We start from the raw sequence: 26,519 nt of genomic DNA, 5'->3' as shown, positions 1-26,519 counted from the left end.
CCAAAGAGCTCTATTTTGGTCTCATCTGACCACAACACTTTCAACCAGTCCTCCTCTGCATTATTCAGATGTTCAGTGGCAAACTTCAGATGGGCCTGGACATGTGCTTTCTTGAGCAGAGGGACCTTGCGGGCACTGCAGGATTTCAATCCTTGTCGGCGTAGTGTGTTACCAATTGTTTTCTTGGTGACTGTGGACCCAGCTGCCTGGAGATCATTGACAAGATCCTCACGTGTAGTTCTGGGATGATTCCTCACTGTTCTCATGACCATTGACACTCCACGAGGAGAGATCTTGCACCAGACCCAGGGAGACTGATAGTTGTTTTGTGTTTATTCCATTTGCAAATGATTTCACCAACTGTTTCCACCTTCTCACCAAGCTGCTTGATGATAGTTTGGTAGCCCAGTCCAGCCTTGTGTAGGTCTACAATCTTGTCCCTGACATCCTTGGACAGCTCTGTGGTCTTTGCCATGGTGGAGAGTTTGGAATCTGATTGTTTGATTGCTCCTTTGGACAGGTGTCTTTTATACAGGTAACAAAATGAGATTAGCAGCACTCCCTTTAATAGACTGCTTCTAATCCTCTTGTTACCTGTATGAAAGACACCTGGTAGCCAGAAATCCTGCTGAATGATAGGCGATCAAATACTTATTTCCCTCATGAACATGCCAATCAGTGCAAAATTTGTTCGACATGAATTTCTTTTGAATTTTTTGTTGCTATTCTGTCTCTCAGTGTTACAATACACCTACCATTCTATTTTTAGACTGATCATTTCTTTGTGAGTGGGCAAATATTCAAAATCAGCAGGGGATCAAATACTTAAATTTCCTCCACTGTGTATGTATATGTATATATATATATATATATTTATTTTTTATTTTTTTTTCAACAGAGCAGTGTAGTGTCAGCATAGTGACACTGTACTGTTTTAGGTAGTTGATGAGGATCTTTTTTTTTTTTTTTTAACATTGATTGCTTAGAAAGTGATAAATATACGCAATCAATTCTGTGTTCATTCATTATGCCATTGTTTGCTACTGTGATTGGCCACATCAATCATATGGTGCAGGGGCACTGTGATCGGCCCTAAACCATGTGACTAATCACAGGGATCGCATTAGTAAACAATGGCATCATGAATGACAGCCATTGTTTACTCTTGCTGACTCTGATCACTGTGATTGGTGACAGCAATCACATGGCACAGGGCCAACCACAGCAATTCTGTACCCCGATCTATGATCTGCTGTGTCCGGTGGACACAGTGGTCACGGATTGAATTGATGCATGCTCCAGAGAGCACACATGAGCCACCAATGCAGGAGGATGTACAAGTATGATCACCCGCATCAGTGCTGCTCCCGTCCAGCTGTATATGTACATTTGCTGTATGGGAGATGGTTAAAAGGGAGAAAACAACCAAGTACTGTCAGCCACCTGCTAGACACTTTTATCATATAGCCTGAGCTTCAAGTAGAAGTATGGGTGTAAGAACCACACTTATTATTTTACGTTTGATCTGATGGAGAAGAGACATATGAGTCTTTAAAAAACTGAAAACATGAAACTCCATTATAGTACCGTATGCTTTACATATGATCTTGGGAGAGGCAAACATGTCTACCACTGTAACTATGATATTTTCCTCATTGCTTTGCTTTTTTTTTATCTGGTATGAATTGAACACTTTAGAGCCCAAGATCTGTCAAAAGTTTCATCCAACATTAGACAGGGTGGGAAAGGGTTAGAATATCTATTAGATTTTTATACCAGAGCAGGATGGATTTCAAAGATCTAAACAGCAATAAAAACATTGTATAGCATGGGGAACAGTTAAGCTGGCCATACATGGATAATTTTTTTTTTCAATCAGCCAGGAGGGTGACTGACAAAACTGAACAGATACTCCCATCCACACAAGCAAGGTGGATAGAGGAATCCTCCCCTCTGTGTTATTGTATTCTGAAAGCAGGACAACTCTGCTGTCAAAATAAACTGTAGCACTGTTAGCCTCTGTGTCAGGGTGCCCTTAGTACAGTACATGAAGGGAACTCAACTCAACACAAATGGGACAAAGAAAGCAATAAAAAACCTTACAGAAGTTCTAACCTTCTTCAACCTAAAAAGGATGGAATTTGGCTTTAAATTTGAACTCCAAGCAGATTTAAAAAGTCACTACTAATGAAGTTATGTATTCATTAAAAAATAATCAAAATGCGGTATATATCTGTCTTGATATTGACCTTCTATAATTCCCTGTAAAGCAGAACTTACTAGGAGAGTGATGGGTAGCACTGCAAGCCAGTCAGAATTCTAGAGCATTACAGTGCTGTCTAACACAGGGAACTGGAGGGAGCAGAGATTATCCATCTCAGCATTCTCCTGATGCTATCCTGTCCAATCACTGACTAAAGCTGGCCATGGACGGATCAAAATTCGGATAGTTTAGCAGGGATTGGACAAATAATAATCCATACGTGGCCAACTAACAGCTGTATTACTCAACTGCAGTGTAGTGTGCAGATAGGTTTTAGGTATGCAGGACATGAATATACTTTTTAGCCAGGTGTTTGAATCACAAGACTTGAAGAACAGAATTACCAATCTTCTGGCAGATAAAAAAATCTTGTCAGTGTTTCCTTTGTGTATTTAGCTGTGTGTTGTGTGTTTAGAAACAAGATGTAACCTTTTTTTGTAAAATGTTATCTTGAAGGCAAGAAGAAAATACATTAAAATGATAGTATTTGGTAAACTCGGCCTTTAGGCATCATAAAAAACATGTCTCAGGTTACCCCAGTAAGACTGTAGTCTTGAAATATCCAGGACTTATCCTCAGCAATAACACAACACAAGGCAGTCACACCATGACCAACAGCACAAACAGGTTCTGTGGAAGAAAACCATAAATTAGCACTCACCGAAAATCAGCTCTCTTTTAGCAGATAGGTATATCAGCTGAAGTAAATTGTTTTCCCATGTCCAGCCAAGGAGTTTCAAGGCCGCAAATTGCAACACAAATTTACGGCACAAATTAGTTTATAAAACCCAAATAATGCATTTGTCACATAACGAAAGTAATACTTACTATATCCCCTAACCTTAAGGAGTCTCCTGAACTACACCCCTAAAGTGTACCATGGGGGAGATTTACTAAATCTGGTGCAGCTGTGCATAGTAACCAATCAGCTTCTAACTTCAGCTTGTTCATTTAAGCTTTGACAATAAAATCTGGAAGCAGATTGGTTTCTATGCCCAGCTGCACCAGATTTAGCAAGCTCCAGTTTTAGTAAATCTCCCATACACCACTCTTCCTTCTATGCCTAACAATTCTAGTTTTCCTGTTGTAAGCTCTTTTCTGCTCTCTCTTTACAGTTCTCTAGCAATACCTGCATAGCAGCTGCGAAAACTCTGTGTAAACATTGCAGTTTACTTCAAAAGTCTGGTTTCCAGGCTGTTCAATCTACCTAGAAAATAAGTACATATTCCCTCTTTTCTTGACTGGTTGCAATTCATTTTTTAAATTGGTTAAGTTCAGTAAATAGAGTATGACAGAGCAGTACTCTGTTACAGTGTTAAAAGGCAGTCTGGGCACCTACTGAATTGCTAAGGATAACCCTTCAGCATGTGACCCCAACTAAGGGGTCCACATTGTGAGGCCGTAATCTTCCTTTTCCCCACTTCCATTTTTTTATTTTATCTTTCTCGATTTGTTACTATGACCACAAACTGTTGGTGCTATATAAATCCTGTATAATAAGAACAACCGGAGTGTTTATCCTTCTCATGTTCACGTTACATAATTGTTCCCAGATGACGGTGGAGCGCAGGTGTTCTTGGAATTCCTTTTTGTTCTGTAAAGACTTCACGGAATTGCCTTGAAGAAGCTTTCTTTTCTGTTTGTATCTTTATATTTGTAAAATGAATAAAGATTAATTCTTAAAGAAAGGCAGTCTGGGCCTGCTTTTGAAGAGAACAGGCATACTGATGGTGCAGGTATGTGCCGGGTTCTTAGAGCTGATTCACACATGTGTGGTGCGGATTGAAGCTCAGGTCCCACAGCTAATTGATACAGTAGTTGTTCACTGGTTCACGTCAGGTTTACGTCAGGTTCAGGACAGGATTAGTTCAGGATCTTATCCTGTTCACATGCAGTTTAGAAACGGTTCCCATAGATGTCAACAGACTGTAATCCGCACCTGAACCGGACCGCACTGCTCAGAAATCGTACATGATTCTTTTAAGAAACGCACTGAATCCGCACCACTAGTGCACCAGCCATATGTGAACAGGTCCCATAGGAAGCAATGTTTTTTCACATGTCACCGCATCCAATCCACATATATTGAATTGTCACTTAGGAGACTTAGGATAAGAGTTCTGGGCCCCACCCCTCCGGGAGTCAGTGTGTGTGCAAGGGAGCAGAGAGGTGCTGCCCAGGACAGACAGATGTCTGAGCCTGAAAGAAAGAGCAGCAGGGAGCTGCAGGAAAAGACAGAGAGCTGACAGAGGTACACGCTGGAACACAAGCACTGGGACATTGTGTTAGATGACCAGGAGGATTAAGGCATGAGACCTGACCAAGAGGGCTGCTAAAGAGAGCCACAAGGCTGAATATTATTTCTGTTCATACTGATGGTGGAAATCCCTGCGTGGGAAACGGTTTGTTTGCTGGACTTTTCCTTTTGTTTTAATAAAAGTGGGCAGAAAAAGCCCTGAAAATGCATATCTAGCATGGACTGAAATCACTGGCAAGCGCTACACATGAGCTAAGCAACCCCAAAGTTATCACAGGAGAAAAGAAGGGATAAAAGAATATAAGTGAAAGTGGGTAGATTTTCCACAAAGTTTTCACAATTACTATTCAGAGAATTCAAGAGAGTTGTGCAATGAGAAAGGGAACAAAAAAAAAAAAAAAATTTACATACAGCCTCTACTGTTAAATGGAATAACTAATGAAACAGCATTAATTACTTTATCTTCACAGCTAATCATAACCTTTAAAATAGAACAATAGTCTATTGTCTTGGGAAGGGCAGCCCATCTTGGGCCCCTTACACAGCTTTGCGCCTGGGCCCCCCTGGCCTGTCCACCATCATTTCCCACTCCTGTATATCCACTGCTCTTCCACATCTGTATACACATCACCCCTACACCTGTATGCACTCAGGCCCCCACCTGTATGCACCCAGATCCCCCCCACCTGTACGCACTCAGCCCCCCCTCACACCTGTATGCATTCAGCCCCTACTCACACCTGTAGGCACTCACCCCCCTCACACACACACACACCTTTATACCCTCTACGCACTCACCCCCCCCCCCCACCCACACACACACGCCTGTATACACTCAGCCCCCTCCAAACACATACCTCTACACACTCAGCCCCCACACCTCTACACACTCAGCCCCCTCACACACCTGTATACACTCAGCACCTCACACACTACATACATACATCTGTAAACACACACAGCTCCAGCCCCCCCCCCCCCCGTACACAAACAGCCCCCTCTCTTCACTTGCGCACACACAGTCCCTACTTGTAAATGAGGTCTTCTTAGTCCCAGCTCTTGTTACAGAAGACTGACACATCGCTGAGACAGAGGAGCTGCAGGCGATGTGTCAGTAATGAGCTTGATGTGTGAGTTCAGTGACACAGAGCTGCAGCAGCTGCAGACTTCTCTGTAGTCCATCACACAGTTTGCCTGCACCTGCTCCTGCCTTCTCCTGGTCCCTCGAGACGCTCGGCCCCCTAAATCTGTATTGGCTGCCACTCCAAATGGTGGCCCTGGTCTTGGGGTTCCCTAATGTCTGTAACCATGTAACTTGTTTTCTCAGGGTGTTAAAAGGTACTCCACTCTGCCAAACATGCTTGTTGTGTATTTTATACTTTTACTCTACAAAGTTGATCCTGAAGCATTCGATCCTCTACAGAGGTATACTGGACTTAGCTAATTAATTCTGTCCTCCCCCTTTACCAACTCAGACCTTACACCTTCAACTTAGGACTCTGGCACAATGTGAATCATGCTCTTGTTATTCTATTAGGCTATTCCACAGCCCTTTCAATCTCGTTTCAGTAAACTGTGGCATTTTGATTTAATATTGTGCCATGTATGATAAAAAAAGGACATGGCGAATGGATTGTACATTGTGTGGTACATCTAAAGCATTAAAAAAAAAATTGCCTTGACAAAAAAAAAAAAAAAGTACAACCAACGGCAATTTTTTTATTTAAATTGAACGGTGAGAGGTTTGAACCACAGTCAGGTTCTTTATTGCTGTATGTGTCCCCGCTACAGAGATTCGCTTTCTCTAATTGTTCTGATCACCAATGTCACTGCTTATAAAAGTAAAAAGGTAAATCCAATTTTAAGTTGCCACCAAAACAGGAATAGAAGGGAAATCTTCCACTGGGGGCACTTGCTACCATGACAATTAATAGGGGATTTCCCTCTCTTTGGAAACATACCTTCCTCCTTCCTGTTGAAGCTACAAGAAAGAAAACTTTTTTTCCCCCAGGTAAAAAAAGGTGCATTTATTTTTTTTTTCTCAGGAGCCTGTAAAGGATTGCACCCACGATCAGCATATTGCAGGTGCAAAGCGAGGCTCCTGCAGACTGTCAGTGTAGCTGTCTGCCTGTACCTCCAATACGGACAGGCAGTTACTGAATGACAGGAAGCTCAATGCTCACCAGCACCCTCAGTTTATTGAGAACTACAAGCCATCAGCCACAATAGCTGGCAATACTTGTAGGCATTCATTCACAGAACTCTGAATAAATAATGCAGCTGTGTGGGCGGAGCCCCGCATGGCCTGCTGTCACAAGGAGGGGGAGGATCAGGGGGATCAGGGAGAGGTGGTGGATGCTCAACGTGTTACATATTACACACTAACAAGTTGAGAAAGGTGAACTTATCCTTTAAGTCTACATGACAGGATATCCTCTCACTGCCTGCTGAATCTACAAAGCAGTTAGTGAAGATACATCTCTTGAACAAAACACAAGATTAAAAAAGAAAAAAAACAAACAACAAAAACGGACAGCAGTTTACCCTCCCCTACTTTATCCATAATGAAAAAAAAGGTTAGGCTTTAGTTATATACTTTAACCTAAAAACACAACCCCCTAACATCACATAAAATATAAACTTTCACAGCAATAAATACATTATTATGGTGACAAACACCATAATGGAAAAACTAGTAACAATAATACTATCAAATAAAGTCATGCAATTATAGTTTTGTCACTGAAAATCCTGTGCTGAAATCTGCTAATCATTATACATTATTAAAAACGAAAGCTTCATGCACATTGGTTGCTTTTATAAATGCTTTTGTCCTAACAGAAACGTAGCTTCAAAAACACACCTAAACCTTGTTTTCACAAACACGTTAAAGGCGCATCAAGTGCTTGGGCGTTTAATTATTTCATTGGCCAGAATACTGAAATGCAAAAACGCTCAAGAGCCAAAAGGCACCTAGTGCTGAGGGACACTTAAGAATGTCAGCATTTTTATGCTTAAAAGCTACTCTCCTGAATGCGACGACTTTGGTCTCCTCCTCTCCCTCCTGCGGATTTCAGCTGTTTCATTGAAAGCCATACAGGAGACGGCTGCTCGTTACCGCCCCCACCTTATTTCCACTCGCGGGCGATTGGAAATTTCAAGGGCTGCAGGGATGGTTGGCAAATCTCCTCTGGGGAGGGGATCAGACCAACCCCCCTCCCCTCCCCCATCTACGTCCCTGGTAATGTGATACCAGCTTTCTAAACACAAGTAAGGTCTATACTTTATTTTTTTATTCACTAATGGTACACAAGCTCATCCATGAACATAAATTCCATCCTAAATCCTTAAATCTCCGGGGAATGTAAAAATCCTCCCTTGCAGTGGCCTGCAGTTTTCTGGGACTGGGAAAAGCAATTCTACTAACCTGGTCCTCTCTCACCTTACAGCCAGCACGGTCCTCTGCTCCCCTATGCTTTGGCAGTTGATTGTTCCTTGGCATCCTCATGTCCAGTGTGGAGATATGGGGATCAGCGCTGTACTTGATGACATCAGAGCACTTGCAACTGCAGGAGCGTAGGGGATAAGAGGTCACGAGGACCAATCTAGCAGCATGGAGGGAGCATGTGGAAGAGGAGGATCAGGTAAGTGAAACTTCTTTTTTCAGTCCTATAGACCTAATCAAGCATTTAACCCTTGCAGTGAAGTAGCAATCAAACTGTGGAAGTTTTGTTAAAAATCTGCGCTTACACTACGAATGCTGAAATAACAGAAACATTTGCATGTAAGAAACAGAGCTGTTTTAAAGGAGAATTATGGGTTAAAAAAAAACAATCCATACTCACCTCTATTCTGCAGTTGTCCCACATCGGCTCTAAGACCAATACCCTAGAAGTCACGTGACTGCTGATTGCTCAGTTCTCGGTCTGTTCATAGCGGAGTGCTTAGTGGAGTGCCATGAGGGGGTGTGCACAGCTGGCTCAGACTTCCAGACGTGCACCAAGATGTGAAGCCAGCTGTCAATCAGGCAGCTGCGTGGATCCCAACAAAATTGTCAGCAAAATTGTCAGCAACACGCTGTCAACAGCCCTTGACTCACTAGCGCCTTTAACCACACGCAACATCAGAGCCCGACCGCTCCAGCCCTGGCAGACTGATCACACCAAAACCCTCAAACGACACAGTCATGCCCTGGAGCGACTATGGCGCAAAACAAAATCCCAACAAGCCTTCACCCGCTACAAATCTGCCTTCCACACCTACACCTCCTCCCTCCACGCAGCCAAACAAGCCTACTTCCTGACCCTCATCAAGACCCTCTCCTCCAATCCTCGCCGACTCTTCTCCACCTTCAACTCTCTACTCTCGCCACCCCCACCTCTACCCAGCACCTCACTCACCGCCCTTGAGATTGCCAATCACTTCAAAAACAAGATTGACACAATTCGCAAGGATTCAGCAACTCACACGTCCCCTCTCACACAGCTACCCCCTCAACCCCCCTCCCCCTCGACATTACCCGCAGGGACTTCGTCACTGCTCAAACTCCCTCCAACCCCGTTCCCCCTCACTCAGCTACCCCCTCATCACCCCTCTCCCACGGCCCCACCACTGCTCTGACCTCCACTTCCACCCCACCCTACATTCCTCATACTGAAGCTCCCCCAACACTCCACACCTTTGACCTTACTACCATCGAGGAAGTCTCCAAGATTCTCTCTGATGCCCGCCTCACCACCTGCCCCCTCGACCCTATCCCCTCACAACTCCTACGACCTCCCTCCCCCTCCATCCTACGCTCCCTCACCCACATCTTCAATCTCTCCCTCTCCTCAGGCACTTTCCCCTCCCCTCTGAAACATGCACACATCACCCCCATACTTAAAAAGCCCTCCCTGGACCCCAATGACCCGAACAACCTCAGACCCATCTCCCTCCTCCCATTTACATCTAAACTCCTCGAGCGCCTCGTCTACACCCGCCTATGCTCTCACCTCAACGACAACCACCTCCTCGATCCCCTACAGTCTGGCTTCCGTCCCCTATACTCCACCGAAACCGCCTTACTCAAACTCACCAACGACCTTCTAACCGCCAAAGCTAATGGCCACTATTCAGTGCTCCTACTCCTTGACCTCTCTGCGGCCTTCGACACAGTTGACCACCCCCTCCTCCTCAAAAAACTACACTCCCTCGGCCTCAGAGATTCTGCTCTCTCCTGGCTCTCATCCTACCTGTCACAACGCTCCTTCAGCGTTACCTATAATGCTACCACCTCCCCCTCACTCCCCCTCTCTGTTGGGGTCCCTCAAGACTCTGTCCTTGGGCCCCTTCTCTTCTCCATCTACACCTCCTCCCTTGGCCAACTCATACACTCTCACGGCTTCAACTACCACCTCTATGCCGACGACACACAAATCTATCTCTCAACCCCCCACCTCACCCCCTCGGTCTCTGCCCGAATCACACACCTACTGAGCGACATATCAGATTGGATGTCGCTCCACTTCCTTAAACTGAACCTCTCCAAAACCGAGTTTCTTGTCTTCCCCCCAGCCCGGACCCCACCCCCCATTGACTTCTCCATCACATCCAACAACGCCAATATGAAACCCGCCCTGCAGGCCAGAGTACTTGGTGTCATTCTGGACTCCAACCTATCCTTCCAGCCCCAAGTCCAATCTTTAACAAACTCGTGCAGACTCCACCTCCGCAACATCGCCAAAATCCGCACGTTCCTAACCCCAGAAACCACTAAACAGCTCATCCACTCCCTCATCATATCACGACTCAACTACTGCAACTCCCTCCTCACTGGCTATCCCCGCTTCAGTCGATCCTGAATACGGCTGCCAGACTCATTCACCTTTCCAACCGCTCCGTTTCCGCCACCCCCCTCTGCCAATCCCTCCACTGGCTTCCGATTGCGCAACGGATCAAATTCAAAATCCTAACACTGACGTACAAAGCCGTCCACCACACTGCCCCGAACTACATCACTGACCTAATATTAAAGTACCGCGCAGCACGCACACTCCGCTCCTCACAAGACCTCCTTCTCTCTAGTTCCCTGGTCTCCTCCTCCCATGCCCGCCTCCAGGACTTCCCACCTCCTGACCAACCTCCTCCACTCTTCCCACCACTCCATCCCCCACAGCTATCTCCTCCTGTGCCACCACCCCCTCCCTCCTAGATTGTAAGCTTGAAAGAGCAGGGCCCTCAATCCCCTCATGTTTTGCATTGTGTTGGTATTGTTCTGTCACATGTTCTGTCCCCCTTTGTAATGTACAGCGCTGAGCGAACTATTGGTGCTTTATAAATAATGTATAATAATAATAATAATAATCCTTCCAGAGCCTGGAGCAGCTCTACCACATCAGCTGAGAGCAGGAAACCTTCTCTGGATCATAGAAAAGCAAAAGTAAGTGCATTCCTGTGAAACACTTTAAAAAAAGTTTTAAAATTATGTAACAAGAAAGTTTAAGCATGGGAATGATTTCCAAAATGTGGCAAATCTTTAAAATAAATAAAATGACAGTTTCCTTTCTTCCAGAGGATAGGTAATGTTTGCCTTACCATACAGGTAGCTGCACTGAGCACTGCTTGGGCCAGGAAGGAAAATTAGTCAATACTGTTGCATCTATAAATACGAATCCAGAAAGATCTGTTCTATCCCATTGCTATCGATGGAAGACATGATTTTCAATCAGAATCCTTTCTTTTTCCGAAAGCAGCCCATAGATGATACAGTTTTTTTTTTTTTCAATCAGTAGGTTGCGCAAAAAACCTGACTCGATTCTCACATCCACACATTCAATATGGATGGGCAAATCCTCCCTGCTGTGTCATTGCATTCTGACAGCAGGAAGACATTAGCATACACTGATCAGCAATGCCAGCTACACACATCGGCACTCAAATTCAAAAACAGCAAGCAAACGAGCGCAAGGTAAAGTTCAAGCAGCCAGCATAAAAGGTAAACCTCAAATCCTTCACATCAATAAATATGCAGCACTATAAGATGATAAAAATGAGGAAAAAAAACATCCAATATGACAAATGAAATGTTAAAATAATAAAATGGTAAATGCATAAAAAGAAGCGCTAGGGGGCGCCAAAAATGACAATAGCGTGATTAACGTCCAGGTATGACGCATAAAGTGCTCAAAGTGATGTGATATAGAAGTCCAAATAATATTAGCCTTAAGGTGAAGATCCGTGATTCCAGTGATAGTATATGGAAAATAGATTGCACTAACCATAAAGCGCAATAACTTGCGCATTTGAGTAATTCAGACCAACTCCGGGTCATCTGGATCTGGAAACCGGGACTCTGGGGGTCATCTGGCACACCTCAGCATACCAGGCAACACACCTCATACATCTCCAGGCTCCAGGGTTAAATATATCCAGCAACAGGAATCACTCAAGTGGGTACCATTGGAATACCAAGGGATATACCCGAGGAAGCCAAAATCCTTTTGGAAGAATGTGCTCTCTGTATTGACCCCCACAACAAAGGTCAATATGCTCTCCAACACGAAATGGACTCCTTTCCTTCTTAATCAGCAAGCACTCTGGCTCATGGAGAACCTCAGCAGCTCTTGAGTGAGGTAGAGAGGATCATTGTTCTAGCTGGATCATTGTTATTCCAATGGTACCCACTTGAGTGATTCCTGTTGCTGGATATATTTACGCCTGGAGATGTATAAGGTGTGTTGCCTGTTATGCTAAGGTGTGCCAGATGACCCCCAGAGTCCCGGTTTCCAGTTCCAGATGACCAGGAGTTGGTCTGAGTTACTCAAGTGCGCAAGTTTCTGTGCTTTTGGGTTAGTGCAATACATTTTCCATATACTAATAAATAATATAAAGTGCAGCGCTAAACCTCCAATCCCATATATAACGGACATATGAAAGTGCTAAAAATATGTGCAAATTATATAACTGTGCAATATACAATCCATAATAATCAATATATTATAAAAATATAAATATATACTGAAAAAGTGTAAATAAATATTAAAGTGCAACACGTGTATTCCCTTCCGGGAATATTAAAGTGTTCTAAGTGATAACAATAAATAATAAAATCACTGCAAATAATCAAATTGAATTCATATAAAACTAAGTGTCCAAACAAGTAAAACAACTCTCAATCTTCATGCATGTGATCCCAGGTGTCCACACTGTGTAAATCCAAACAGTGGCTACAGTGGCCCCTCACCTCCTTGCATAGACCCCACAGGGTCAGCTTGCCTTAAGAAAAAACACACCACTCTGATGAATCACCGGATCCTTCCCAGACTCATATATTCTCTCAGCAGCCTCCTCCTCGGTTCATATATAAATGGAAACTCACATAGTGTAAAACTGCTTTTTATTCTATATACTCCATAAATATTAAAAATGCCCACTCACATTTATTTCTCCAGTTTACAGGCTTCTATACCACATGCTATGCATGTCCTGCATGGGTATTGTATATAGGGGTTTCACAATATGGCCGCCACGCCGGAAATGACGTCACCGCGCTCCCAGAATCCTCCTCGCGTACCGACGCGTTGCGTCACGATAAACACGTGACTTCCTCAGGAACCCTCATTTTCATCAGAGTGAATTCATCAGAGTGGTGTGTTTTTTCTTAAGGCAAGCTGACCCTGTGGGGTCTATGCAAGGAGGTGAGGGGCCACTGTAGCCACTGTTTGGATTTACACAGTGTGGACACCTGGGATCACATGCATGAAGATTGAGAGTTGTTTTACTTGTTTGGACACTTAGTTTTATATGAATTCAATTTGATTATTTGCAGTGATTTTATTATTTATTGTTATCATTTAGAACACTTTAATATTCCCGGAAGGGAATACACGTGTTGCACTTTAATATTTATTTACACTTTTTCAGTATATATTTATAATATATTGATTATTATGGATTGTATATTGCACAGTTATATAATTTGCACATATTTTTAGCACTTTCATATGTCCGTTATTATATATGGGATTGGAGGTTTAGCGCTGCACTTTATATTATTTATTGTTATTCACTCATTTTGGTAGGAGGTTTGTGTCAGCGGCTTGAGAGATAGGGCCCCATTTCTAGCGCAGGAGGTTCACCCTTTCAGTATTTTCCATATACTATCACTGGAATCACGGATCTTCACCTTAAGGCTAATATTATTTGGACTTATATATCACATCACTTTGAGCACTTTATCGTCATACCTGGACGTTAACCACGCTATTGTCATTTATGGTGCCTCCTAGCGCCTCTTTTTATGCATTTACCATTTTATTATTATTTTAGCATTCCATTTGTGATGTTGGATGGTTTTTTCTTCATTTTTATCATCTTATAGCGCTGCATATTTATTGATTTACACATCGGCACTGATTGAGTCGGAAAAATCAGGCAGAGCAGTTGTACAGAAGTCGATCGGTAGATTGACTTCTGTACAACCTCCCTGCCCATAACTGGATCCAAATTCAGCTGCTCCATGCTGAACCGGCAACATTTCAATCCATGTACGACCAGCTTTACACACAAATTACTGCACAACCAGGTACTAACACCCCCCACCCCCCTTTCCTCTCAACAGTGTGCCAGTACAAAGACAGATAGATAGATAGATAGATAGATAGGATAATCAACAATTTTAGTATGCAATGTTCTACTTTCACTCTCAACTTACTCTTCTCTGCTTTGAAGTGCTGCAAAATTCTAGCCAGATAGCCACTGTTTGCCAAGTCAGTCATAGCCCCGGGACAATGTGGGATTAAAAGTGCATGATAACGAGAACCTAATAAGGTAACAAAATACATTTAAATTTAAAATGCTTTATTTTTCAAAGATGAGCATTAGGCTTCACCCACATAGGACAGAAAGTAGTATGATTGTTAACATGCCATGATGAGGTGTCCTAGGAGGACGTTTATTAGTACACTCCAAGTAAACTGCCGAATGCAGGAGCCAAGGTGTGCTCAGTTACAAAGTATCACGTGTTACAAATGGTGTGTGGATGTGGCAAACTGTACTCCAGTGTGTGTAGGTAAAAGTCCCTTTAAATAGTGTATGTATGCATGCATGTATGTTTGAGGGAGGACATTTTAGCAGTCTTATGGTAACTGCATCAGAAGTCATTCCTTACCAGAAACATTCCTTATTTTTAGACTACTGACTGGTAAATTAGATGCTCGGAGTGGGTAAAGTACATTTATACAGTTTACACAGTAGGAAAGCTTGTGACTGGGGTATAATGCTGGCCACAAACAAACAAATACATTTTTAGTGGCTCATTTCAATATTTCATACCAACATTCAGGTGTTACTTTATGGTCTCCGCTAAAGGCAATGAAAAATTAACAGTGCAATATAAAAATTAGAAAAAAAATGGCCAAACTAGACAAGTTCATATGATCATTTGCTTTCATCCATTATAAGCCAAAGCTCTTAAAATAATTACAAGTGATTACTTACATCCGAGAGCCATTTTCATTGCATAAGCATTTTACCTTTGCTAGGTTACTGTCAGGGTATGGATTGTACAACACCTACTAAAAGATTGTGGGACTTATAAAAACAGTGTTGGTAACTTTACAGTGGAACTTCTCTCTTTTTTTTATTTCAAAGATTCCAATGTAATAGAATGAGGAGACTGCCAAGTCCTACTTTTACTTGGTTCAGTTTTCACAAACTGTCCTGTTCACATTCATTATTTAGAGCGATATCAGAACATTAAAATTCTAACCATCTATAGATTCCAGTTTTGCTGGGTTGGCATACGGCTTCAACTGAAATTCCTGGAACCATCTTGTGTCCGATTCACTGATTCCCAAAAAATCCAATGCCTTTCCCTGTAAAGAAAAATAACAATTAGGGATGATTGTAATAGCATTCTCATTTTAGAAAAAGTTTTCATTATGGTAAAATATCAGTGCTAACAAGAACAAACCCAAGTATCTTATGGATTTCTTTTGTTGTACCTTAAAGTGGAACTGCACTGCATCTGACCAACACAAACCAAAAATGCTATTTAATTCATTGTTAATATTCAAAGCAAACTCACCCATCCATTCATGTCTCCATGCTTTGTTTTGCTGAGAAATAAATTTTGAAAGATACCCCCTAGCATTTCTGGCAGTGGCCATCTTGAGTTAGGGAAGATTTGTGTAGCATGGAATCCATCTGCCATTAGCTCAGGCACTGGCTGAGCTGAGAACCCTCCCTCCCCACCTGAAGACTACTGGGATGTATGACATAATTAGTAGCACAAGGATTAAAAATAGTCACTGTTGACTGAGAGAGTGAAGTTTTATATTAACAAACGTTATAGCCAAAAAAAAAAATCTACATAAATAAAAAAAGACGCACAGCGCTCCCAGTTCTGTAATAAAAGCACTTTTTGCTGCGTGACCTGCCCCGAGCCATCATACCAGGTACAACATTCCAGCAAAATTTGAACCCACTGTAGTTACACAAAAGTGCACAGAGAATAAGGACAGTCAAAACAGACAAAACCTGGCGATATACATTTGTGTGAAATTTAAAGCATATCTACATGTTTACTCATACAAAATATGTTTGACCCTCCACTACCTCTTTGGAAAGCCATGCAAATTCAAATTCATCATTTCCTGACTCCTACTTGGGGGAGGTCAGTGTCATTACCAACCCCAACTGAGTTTGAAAAATTTTGCCTAGCAGAGGATTTGACTGTACATGGCGTATCAGTGTCCTACCAGCTCCTGTTCACCTTGAACACTACCCTGGCTCCAAAATACTTGGAAAGATGGGAGCAGGGCTTGTATACCACATTCACTGATCAACAAAGGGAGTGAATTATTCAGATGACCCACAGGGCCTCTATTGCTTATGCTGTACAAGAGACAGGCTACAAGATACTCTAGCAGTGGTATAGAGTTCCCAAGGCCTTATACAAATTATTTCCTCAAAGCTCTCCATTCTGCTGGCATTGTAAGGAGGAAGAAGGATCCTTACTACACAATACCTGCTCCTGTAAGGGGATCCAAGCTTTCTAGGTACAGATCAAATACTGGATATTTAAATTGATGGATGTTCAAATGCCTGAAAACACAGTGGCATATTTACTTCACTTGACTCCTGTCTTTGAAATGTTACAAGCGTCCTATGATTATTCATCTGTTGAATGCTGCAGAAGCATGAATTCCACTATTCTGGAGGCAGAGGATGCCCCCCTCCTCATCAGCCTATGGTTTTCTAAAATTAATGATACTAAACATATGGAGGGTCTGATGGCATCAGTAAACGGGAAGGAGGAAGACTTCTACTCAGCTTGGTTCTCCTGAACCAAGGTTACCTGTTCCCCAGACTATGGGGCAATAATGGGACATCAAGCATAAAAACATTTTCAAATGGCTCACGGCTGAATACCATCCCTGTAAGTTGCCCAACTTATCTGAACTGATTCAGTTGGTCGTGCCATTGGTCGCACACACCTATACTCCTCTCTCTGCCTCCCTTCCCTATTGTCCCTTCTTACTACTTTTTCCGCCTCCCTCATCCCTTTTCAGTTTATGTCTCTTCCGCTTTTCTCCTCTTTGCTCTTTTGAATTTCTTTTGGGCACCACTGATGCAGACTATTTTCCCTTAGAAGTTTATTACGAATCCCAGACATTCATGAGAGCCATAACAACATATGACTCTGGATCCCATCAGTAACATTTCTTAGACTAGCTTAGTCTTCTTAAGAGTCTACTCTTACATTCCCCTTGACTGCATAGGTTGGGAATCATATTCGTACTGTTTATAATTTCTTCTATGTTGGCCAATGCCTCTTGTGGATGACGGTTTATAAACTAGCTTGTATCCTGTGGTGGCTATTGTATATTTATTGTACATTTCTGAAAATAAAGAATTAAAAAAAAAAAAAAAACTTAGACTTGCTGGTGACAGTATTTCTAGGAGCCTTTCAGGACAGCACCTGGAGAGGGCGCAGCTCCACCCATAATCACAGGAAACACTGCAATTAAAAGTCCGCCTCTTCCTCCGTGCCTTTAGTTATAGCAGAGTAACCTCTGACATGCTGGAAAACAGAAACAAACACCATGCCAACCACAGAATTACAGATATAAAAGTCACAAAGATAAAGAGGGGGGGTTACATGCTGTTGTCCTGAAAGGCTCCTAGAAATACCATCACTGGTAAGTCTAAGGTTTTCTCTCCTCGCCTTTCAGGACAGCACCTGGAGAAGATAAACGAGTAACTTACACCTAGGGTGGGACCACCGCTCGCAGGACTTTCCTTACGAAAGACTGGTCCGCCACAGCCAACAAGTCCACTCTATAATGGCGTATAAATGTGGAAAAGCTGGACCACGTAGCTGGAGATGCACCAGCTCTTTCAGCCCAAGAGGCCACCACCAATCTTGCAGAGTGTACCGACAACCCTTCCGGAGGGACTTTTCCTAATGCCCGGTAGGCTTCTTTGATGGCCTGCCCGAGCCATCTACTTAGAGTACTCTTGGAGACTCTTTCCCTTTGCGATTACCCATAAAGAGTATGAACAAGGAGTTTGGCTTCCTAAATTCCTTCCCTACACCTCCAAAAATCTCAAAAGACATCTTCTCACGTGCAGTGTGTGAAACATCTCTTCCCCCAGATTAGCTGGAGCTGTACAGAAAGTAGGTAATACTATTTCCTGCATACGATGAAAGGATGAGGAGATCTTTGGAAGAAAACTGGGATCTGGTCTAAGGACCAATCGGTCTGGAAAAATAACTAAAAAAAGGTTTAGAAATAGACATCTGGATCTCACTTATCCTTCAAGCTGACGTAATGGCAATTAGGAAAATGGTTTTTAGAATTAAATTTTGAACTGAAGCTTCCTCTTTAGGGCTCAACAGTTTCTTTGTGAGGCCCTGTAAAACTAGAGATGAATCCCATTTGGGAAAAACATTACCTGAAACTGGCCTGGACCTGGCCAAAGCTTTAAAAAAAAAAAAAAAAATCAAAGAATTAGTGCCTCCTGGGATAACCTTCTCTCCAGGAGTACTGGTAAAGCTGCTACTTGAGATTTAAGGGTACTTGCTGCTAGCCCCTTCTCCATTCCTTCATGGAGAAATTCCAACACAGACATGACTCTGTTCACCTGGAAACCTCTCTCTGAACACCAGGAGTTATACCTCTTCCATACTTTCAGATATATAGCTCTAGTGACTTCTTTCCTGCTTGCGATAAAGGTGGCAATAAGCTTATCTGATAACTCCTTTCTCCTTAGGAGTTCTTCCTCAAGAACCACGCTGCTTTCTCCTGCTTAAAAAATCTGCCAGCCAATTCTGCGAGCCCTTTAAGTGAATGGCTGAGAGGGAGGCCAAATTCTTTTCTGCCCAAGACAGGATCTCTAGTGCCAACTCCAGCAGTCTCCTGCTCCTTGTTTCCCAGTTTTGAAATGTAAGCCACAGCATTTGTATTGTCTGAGAGGACCTGAATGTGAGGCTCCTTTGCTGACTGCTGAAAGGAAAGACCCAGTTGGATAGCTTTCAACTCTCTCCAGTTTGAACACTTCCTGGCCTCTGCTTTGGACCATGAGCCCTGTGCCTTCGGTCTCCAAAGTGGGCTCCCCAGCCCCATGCACTTGCATCTGTCTTTAGCTGTTCAACTTTCAAAAATGACCATGGCAGACTCCTCTCTAAGTTGGTTGGATCTCGCCACCACCAAAGAGCCCTCTTCACCTTTGGAGCGATCTTTATAGGCATGTCCAGCAGATCTTGGTATGTCCACTTTCGCAGGATATTCCCCTGGAGAGGGCGGGAATGAAACCTTTCCCACTAAATCGCCGGTATTGAGGTGGTAAGCAGTCCCAGAGCTGACATGGCCACTCGGACCGATACCAACAGGTTGCACTGAATCAGGGCTGACAATCTTTTCTATTTTCTCCTCCGGAAGAAATATCCTCTGTTGTACGGAACCTATGGTAGATCCCAAGAACCTTACCCTCTGGGCTGGGATCAAGTTGGACTTCTCCAGATTTAACAGCCTTCCCAAGCTTCTCAGATGAGCCTGAGTCGCCGGAAGATTTAACAGTACCCAAGCCTTGGTTTCCGCAAACAGGAGTAGGTCATCCAAATATGGCACCACCAAATTCTCCCTAAACCTCAGAGGCTCTAGTGCTTCTGCCATGACTTTTGTGAACACCCTAGGAGAAGATGACTGGCCAAAGGGTGGTGCCATGAACTGTAGGTGCCAGATAGACGTTTCCAGATTGACCACCAGTTGGAGGAACTTCTGAGAAGACTGCGCTATCGGAATATGCAGGTAAGCATCCCGCAGATCGATGGTCACGGAACCTCCCCGAGGGCTTTTGGACTAAAAAGATGTGAGAGTAGAACCTCTGACCTTCTTTTTCCCTTTGCACCTGAATGATGCCTTTCTGCTGCATCAGTTTCTTCAAAAGGGACGTCATTGCTGAGGCCATCTCCTGACTCCTAGGGAGACTGGTTGCACAAAATCTGGTCAGTGGGGGGGGGGGGGGACCCGGAAGAACTCCAGGCCGGCCGTATCCTTGGGCAACAATGTTTCTGACAAAGACATTTGATGTTGTTTCTTCCCATTTTGAAAAGAAGACTCGAAGCCTCCCTCCCACTGGAAGAGAAATGTCATTGGCTCTTGGCCGGTCACTCTGAGGGTCTGAAGAGCACTCCCCCTTTACCCCTCTTCTTTTGAAACCTCCAATTTCTTTTCTGGGTCTGCTCCTTATTTCTCTGGGTTTGCGAAAAAGGATGAAAATTCTTCCTGACCAGCTGTTTCTTATTTTTCGACAGGAAAGCTTTCTTCTTATCCGCTGTTCTATTCAGCACGGTTTTCAGATCTGGGCCAAAGAGCAGGTCTCCCGAAAAGGGAATCCTACAGAACTAAACTTTTGATGCTGAGTCCCCCAACCAGGTCTTGAGCCAGATAGCTCTTCTTGTGCCAAGGACCTGGCCGTCATTCTAATATACTCCGCAGATGCGTCAGCCATATATTTTACGGCCTTTGGAAGGACTGGGAATGACTCCAAAAGCTCTCTCCAGTAGGTCTCTGCCTCAACGTGATCCCCCAGCTGATCTAACCAGCATTCTAAATTTCTCGCCACCAGAGTGGAAGCCATTGCCGGCTTGAGGTTGGTCAGGGAAGAACTCCACGCTTTTTTTAAAGGAGAGAGTCTACCCTCTTATCCATTGCCTCCTTCAGGATGCCCATATCCTCAAAAGCCAAATCAGTGAGCCTTGAAACTTGTGAAAAGGCAACATCCAACCTCGTTTTTTTGTTCCATACAAACGACTCGTCTTCCTCGAAGAGGAACCCTCTTCTTAAGGATTTGGAAAAGAAAAGACCCCTTTTCGGATCCTTCCATTACTTCGTTATCAAGTCTGACAATACTCGATGGACCGGGAAGACTATGTTTAGCTTGTCCTAGGCCTTGGTACATTTTGTTGTGTACTGACAGCTAGACTTTCTCCACCTGAATTTCCAGCGTCGTATATATTGCTTTCAGCAAGTTGTCCACCTCCTCCAATGATAGTTTATATTTGGACGAACTTGCAACCTGCTCTTCACCCTCCTCTTCTTTCAAATCTCTGAGGGATAGAAGGACGCCCTCTCTCTTCTTCTGATTTGCTGATTACAACCTGGACTGAGGTGGACAGCAGAGGACAGGACAAGGTGCTCTCTTGCAAGCCCAGCTGGAGCATCGACAGTTTATCTAACAAAGATCGAACTGACCCCAGCATCTCTGACAATTCCTTTTTGACGGAATCAAACATGTTCCTGTATGGCTGCGAATATTCTTCTTTCACTTAACTTGCCACGCAGGCTGTACATAGTGGCTTTGGCCACGAATCTCTCAGGGGATTCCTATAAGATGGACACTTCCTTTTAATCAGCGTGACCCCCTTCACCTTGATAGTGGCCTTGGCCTGAAATATAGGAAGGGAACAGGACAAAGAATAAAAACACATCAGGCTCCCATGCAACCGGACCCTGACCTCCCCTCCTTCCCTACTGCTGAGAGAGAGAGAGTGAGAGAGATGGACGCACCGTAAGGATAAAGGCACTGTGCCCCACTAGGCTCGTGCACGATGAGCCTGCTTCTGCTGCTGGACCCACTGCCTCCTCCATCCTGCAGAGTGCACAGCTTTGCTGAGACCTGTGGTCCTTTTGATGTTCCCGCCAGTCTCCCGAATGCCGGTGAGCCAGAAGCACCCGCCTACCTACCTTTTCCCCTTCGTTCCAGTGGCCGGAACCAATGCCGCCACACCAGAAGTCCCGCCTACCAGCTTAGTGTCCCCTGCCAGCCGGACCTGCAAGATACAGCAGGAAGCCACCTGATGGCTTCCCATGGTCCGGACCCCAGGAGACCCGCTCCCTTCCAAGCCCATAGACACGGCAGGGACTCCCTGGCTGACCATCATTCCACTGAGCCGGAAGGGGACAGAAGGTGCCAGAACCCCCCCTCAACCACCAGTGGAAGGAGCTGGGCTGGTCCACATACACATCTCTTGAAAGGTAAGGACTTCCACCCCCCTTCACTGGAGAGAGCACAGCCCCTGCCCCCCCATAATCCAGGTTTCTGCAGCACTTCAACCATGGCAGAGGAAACACCATAACTGAAGGCATGTTGGAAGAGGCTGACTTTTAATTGCGGTGTTTCCTGTGATTATGGGTGGAGCTGCGCTCTCTGTAGGTGCTGTCCTGAAAGGCCAGGAGAGAAAAAAAAGCTTCCACCCTTTTTCTGGTGAAGAAGCTGATATACACTGTCTGGTAAGTCAGTGATTGGGTTTTCATAGAAACAGATCTTGGCACCAAGGGCTGTAATTGATTATGGACACTGCTGCCAACTTACAGGTTGATCAGAATGAACCAAGTATTTTTTTTACTCTACAATGATTGAAGAAGGCAAGGAGTGAACATATTTTATGTCTAATCATACACATACTGGTTTATTTACTAAAACTGGAAAATGCAAAATCTGGAGCGGCTCTGCACAGAAACCAATCAGCTTCCAGTTTTTTTTGTCAAAGATTAATTGAACAAGCTGAAGTTAAAAGCTGATTGACTACCATGCACCATGCTGAACCAGATTTTGCCCTCTCTAGTTTTAGTAAATCAACCCCTTAGTCTTTAAAGAGGAAATAAAAGATTGTGTTGCATATGTTTTTACCTTTTGGTGTCTGCAATTAGAAAACATATAGCAATTCTGTGACTAGAACCATAAATAAGGGTTAAATGCTCATTAAGTCTAGGGTTAGATGAATAAGCTGTAATTCTTATAGTACTTATAATATTCCTCAGACTGGCAGGGTTTGGTACTCATCTCTGCTCCCTGACACTCTGGGGTTTATTTACTAAAGCTGGAGAGTCCAAAATCAGACTCCCTTCTGCATAGAAACCAATCAGCTTCCAGGTTTCATTGCCAAAGCTTCATTGAACAAGCTGAGGTTAGAAGCTGATTGGTTTCTATGCAGAAGGGAGTCTGATTTTGGACTCTCCAGCTTTAGTAAATAAACCCCTCTGTGTTGTGGGTAGTCCCTCACCATTCTCACATACAATGCAAGGCTGAAGGTCCTGTATTGCATGTGATCAGTCTGCAATAGCCAGCTGGCACACCTTGGAGAAGAGGCTGTGGAGATCAGCTTCACAGCATGGAGAGAGCCTGCCCGAGAGAAAAATAAGGCCCACTCCAAGGGTAGATTTACTAAAACTGGAGAGTGCAAAATTTGGTGTAGCTCTGCAAAGAAACCAATCAGCTTCCAGGTTTTATTGTCAAAGCTTAATTGAACTAGCTGAAGTTAGAAGCTGATTGGTTACCATGCACAGCTGCACCAGATTCTCGGAGCTCCAGTTTTAGAAAATCCCTCCCTTTGTATCATTCTTGGAGTTCAGATTAAAGGTCTGTCTGGCTACACAATTTGGACACAAACAGGTCACTTTAATGGGCAAATCAGAAAAATTTCCATGTGCAAATACAAAGAATGAGAAAAACAGCTCAATATTGTAGCAAAAAAAAAAAAAAAATCCAACAACAATCTATCAAGTAGCTGTTCGCATGTACAAACCATTTTATAGAGACTGGGATAACGCTTGGTCGAAAAAGAAAATACTCTAAATCTTGTCTGAAATGACACTTGTAAAAGATATGTTTAGATATCAGTTATATCATACAGCTGTTCACTAACCCCAGGAGAGGCCACTTGAAGATTGAATGCTGAGCTTGCTAGCGTGAATGTCTGAAGGAAGGACTGTGCTGAAACACCTTCAGAAAAAAAAGGAAAAGTATTATTGTTCAAAATGAGATGCTAATGAGAAACGTCACAACTTCTGCTAATATGTTTATTATTCAAATCATGCCTTCAAAAATAAATTATTCACTGACATTAAAGCCCAAATCATTTAACCTGCTGCTCTATAGATGCTATGGAAATATAAGTATCAGAAAGACTTTGGGGCACATCTCCTAAAACCCATGAACTAAACATTTTGCTGATTCTAATTATACAATTCTAGAGATATAAAGAATTATACTCCAGTACTACCTATATGTTATACGAAAGAATAGAACATCCAAACCAAGCATCTATAAAACCAATATGCTATTTGCATGCCTTAAGCCTAGTACACACTATGAGAAAACCGGAGGTCTGATTTTCCACAAAAGTGCAGATCATGATGTAGTCGGATTGGTAAGGACTTGTAAGAAAATTCTTGGTTGACAAAGGCAAACATAGCTAAGTACTAGCATAGTAGAAAAGGAAGTGTTGGGTCATTCTTTGCTTCTGATCATGCATTTTTTTTTCTGCTCAGTTATTTCTGTAGCATTACTGTACACATTAAATGAAAATAGGAAGTTGTGTTCACATACACTAAACATGTTCTAGCTTGCACCCTCAGTTTTTGTCATCTGAAAAGGTGGAATTGGCTGTTAAAAGCACTATGCTAACATTCAGATAATCGGCCAATTGTTCCTCGTACAGAAATGTTTGTGCGATTTTCTTATCACGTGCATGAACTATTTGACCATATTCACACATTTGGAATCCTTCTACAAAACAAATACTAATGTTTTCCAGTAAAATGTTAAGATGCATTCAGCAATCAGGTTTTAAAATAATTGTGTAAAAATAATAGAACACAAAAGTTATATACTAATGCCAGTCCTAAAGCATTTCAATATATATTTGGGATCTCTATATTACAGAAGGACCCTGATCCATAGAATTCATGGATACAGGCACCACAGAAATTATACAGGGTGGATAAAAATCGATTTTTTTTTTTTTTAATTAAAAGAAAAAAAAAAATCTGTTTTTTATTTTTATCAAATGTATTTTAATAAAATGCTTTTGGAGTAAATATCGATCTAAAGATAGTTTTCTATTTAATATACATTAATAATTTAGTTTATTCAGCATGAAATGGAGCTTAGTTATAGAGCAGGAGGCTGTATATTCTTCAATATTTACATTTTTGTAAACTCATTCAATGAATCCAAACTCTGCAAGCGGAGATAACATGATGCTTTCACACAATTTCACAGTAACCAGGAAAAAAAACATGAAATAAAAGAATTTGAGTATTTCAACTATGTGTGATTAACGTATTAACCTAAAATCGGTTCTGATATCGCTGTTTTACTAACCTGACAGCTTATTCTAAAAGGGAAACCTTCATTTGGATTGCAAATATTAAAAGACTCTAAATATCAGGAAGAATGAGTTGGATTCCTTACATTTAAAGAGCACCTGTCATTTTAGATCCATCATGGCAACGCCTTTTAGTGGGCATCCACTCACCTACTGCCGTCACGTCCCTCACCTTGTTGTGTCACTGCCGCATCACCATCAGTCCCATTAATGTGAAAGTGACTGTCGGTGAGTCAACAGCGGGTCAGAGGAGCCGCTGAGGACAGATATCATAGTTGCTCTTTAAAAATTATGATTTAAATCGAGCCTTTTCACTAGTGATTTAAATCATGATTTTAACCACCTTCCGGCCGTCATATAGTACAATGACAGGCACAAGGTGGTTCTCTGGAATTATGACGTCGTCCCACTCTGACCGTGCATGCGCAGCCGCGGGAGCGCGCCAATCGCTGTTGATCTGTGTTCCTGGGACACAGATCATCATCGATCGTGGCAAGGAGCAGTTGGCTGTGGGTTTTTCCATGTGACAGGCTGTGATCAATCACAGCCTTTCACAAATGTAAATACAGAGCGGTAACTCACTGTTACCAGCTTCCGTGCGGCGACCGCTGTTGGACTGTGTTCCTGGGACACAGATCATCAATCCTGGCAAGCAGCGGTTGGCTGCGGGTTTTTCCATGTGACAGGCTGTGATCAATCACAGCCTGTCATAAGTATAAACACAGAGCAGTAACTCACTGTTACCAACTTCCTCTCCTCATACACAGATTTTGTGTGAGGAGAGGAATCTTCTAATAGTGAGTTACCGTTTTTTACAGTGAATACAGAGATCACAGCGCGTCACAGTGCCCATCAGTGTAGCTGTTGGCCATCAGTGTACCTGTCACCATCAGTGTACCTCTCATCCATCAGTGCCCATCAGTGCACCCATCGCCCATCAGTAGTGCACCTGTCGCCTATCAGTGCCCATCAATGTACCCGTCGCCCATCGGTGTACCTGTCGCCCAACCAGCAGTGCACCTGTCACCCATCAGTGTACCCGTCGCCCATCAGTGCACCTGTCGCCCAGCAGTGTACCTGTCACACATCAGTGCTCATCAGCAGCGCATCTGTCACCCAGCAGTGCACCTGTCACCCAGCAGTGTACCTGTCGCCCAGCAGTGTACCTGTCGCCCAGCAGTGCCCATCAGCAGTGCATGTGTCGTCCATCAGTGCCACCATCAGCAGAGTACCGTCACACAGCCACCATCCTCAGAGTACCCGTCCTACAGTCAACATCAGCACAGCAATTTACCTGTCCCAGTGCCACCAGAGCCAGCCATGTGAAAACAAGTTTACAC

The 26,519-nt window shown here is 43.3% G+C and overlaps 1 protein-coding gene across 1 annotated transcript in view; it reads right to left on the bottom strand.

Annotated features, from left to right (window-relative positions):
- The window catches only part of GATD1 (glutamine amidotransferase class 1 domain containing 1), a 47,495-nt gene that overhangs the window by 10,861 nt on the left and 10,115 nt on the right, over nt 1–26,519 (bottom strand). Inside the window, exons 2-5 of the mRNA XM_089653579.1 lie at nt 23,716–23,792; nt 15,271–15,376; nt 14,215–14,322; nt 2,799–2,893 (exon numbers count right to left, since the gene is read on the bottom strand). Coding sequence (XP_089509705.1) covers nt 2,799–2,893; nt 14,215–14,322; nt 15,271–15,376; nt 23,716–23,792 — 386 coding nt within the window. The remainder of the gene's footprint in view (nt 1–2,798; nt 2,894–14,214; nt 14,323–15,270; nt 15,377–23,715; nt 23,793–26,519) is intronic.

The sequence above is a fragment of the Staurois parvus genome, unplaced genomic scaffold (genome assembly GCF_062004578.1).
Source record: "Staurois parvus isolate SC_StPar_1 unplaced genomic scaffold, SC_StPar_1.0 ptg000715l, whole genome shotgun sequence".
NCBI lineage: Eukaryota > Metazoa > Chordata > Amphibia > Anura > Ranidae > Staurois > Staurois parvus.
Note: the sequence above shows the minus strand (reverse complement) of the source record. Positions and strands in the feature narration are given on the sequence as shown.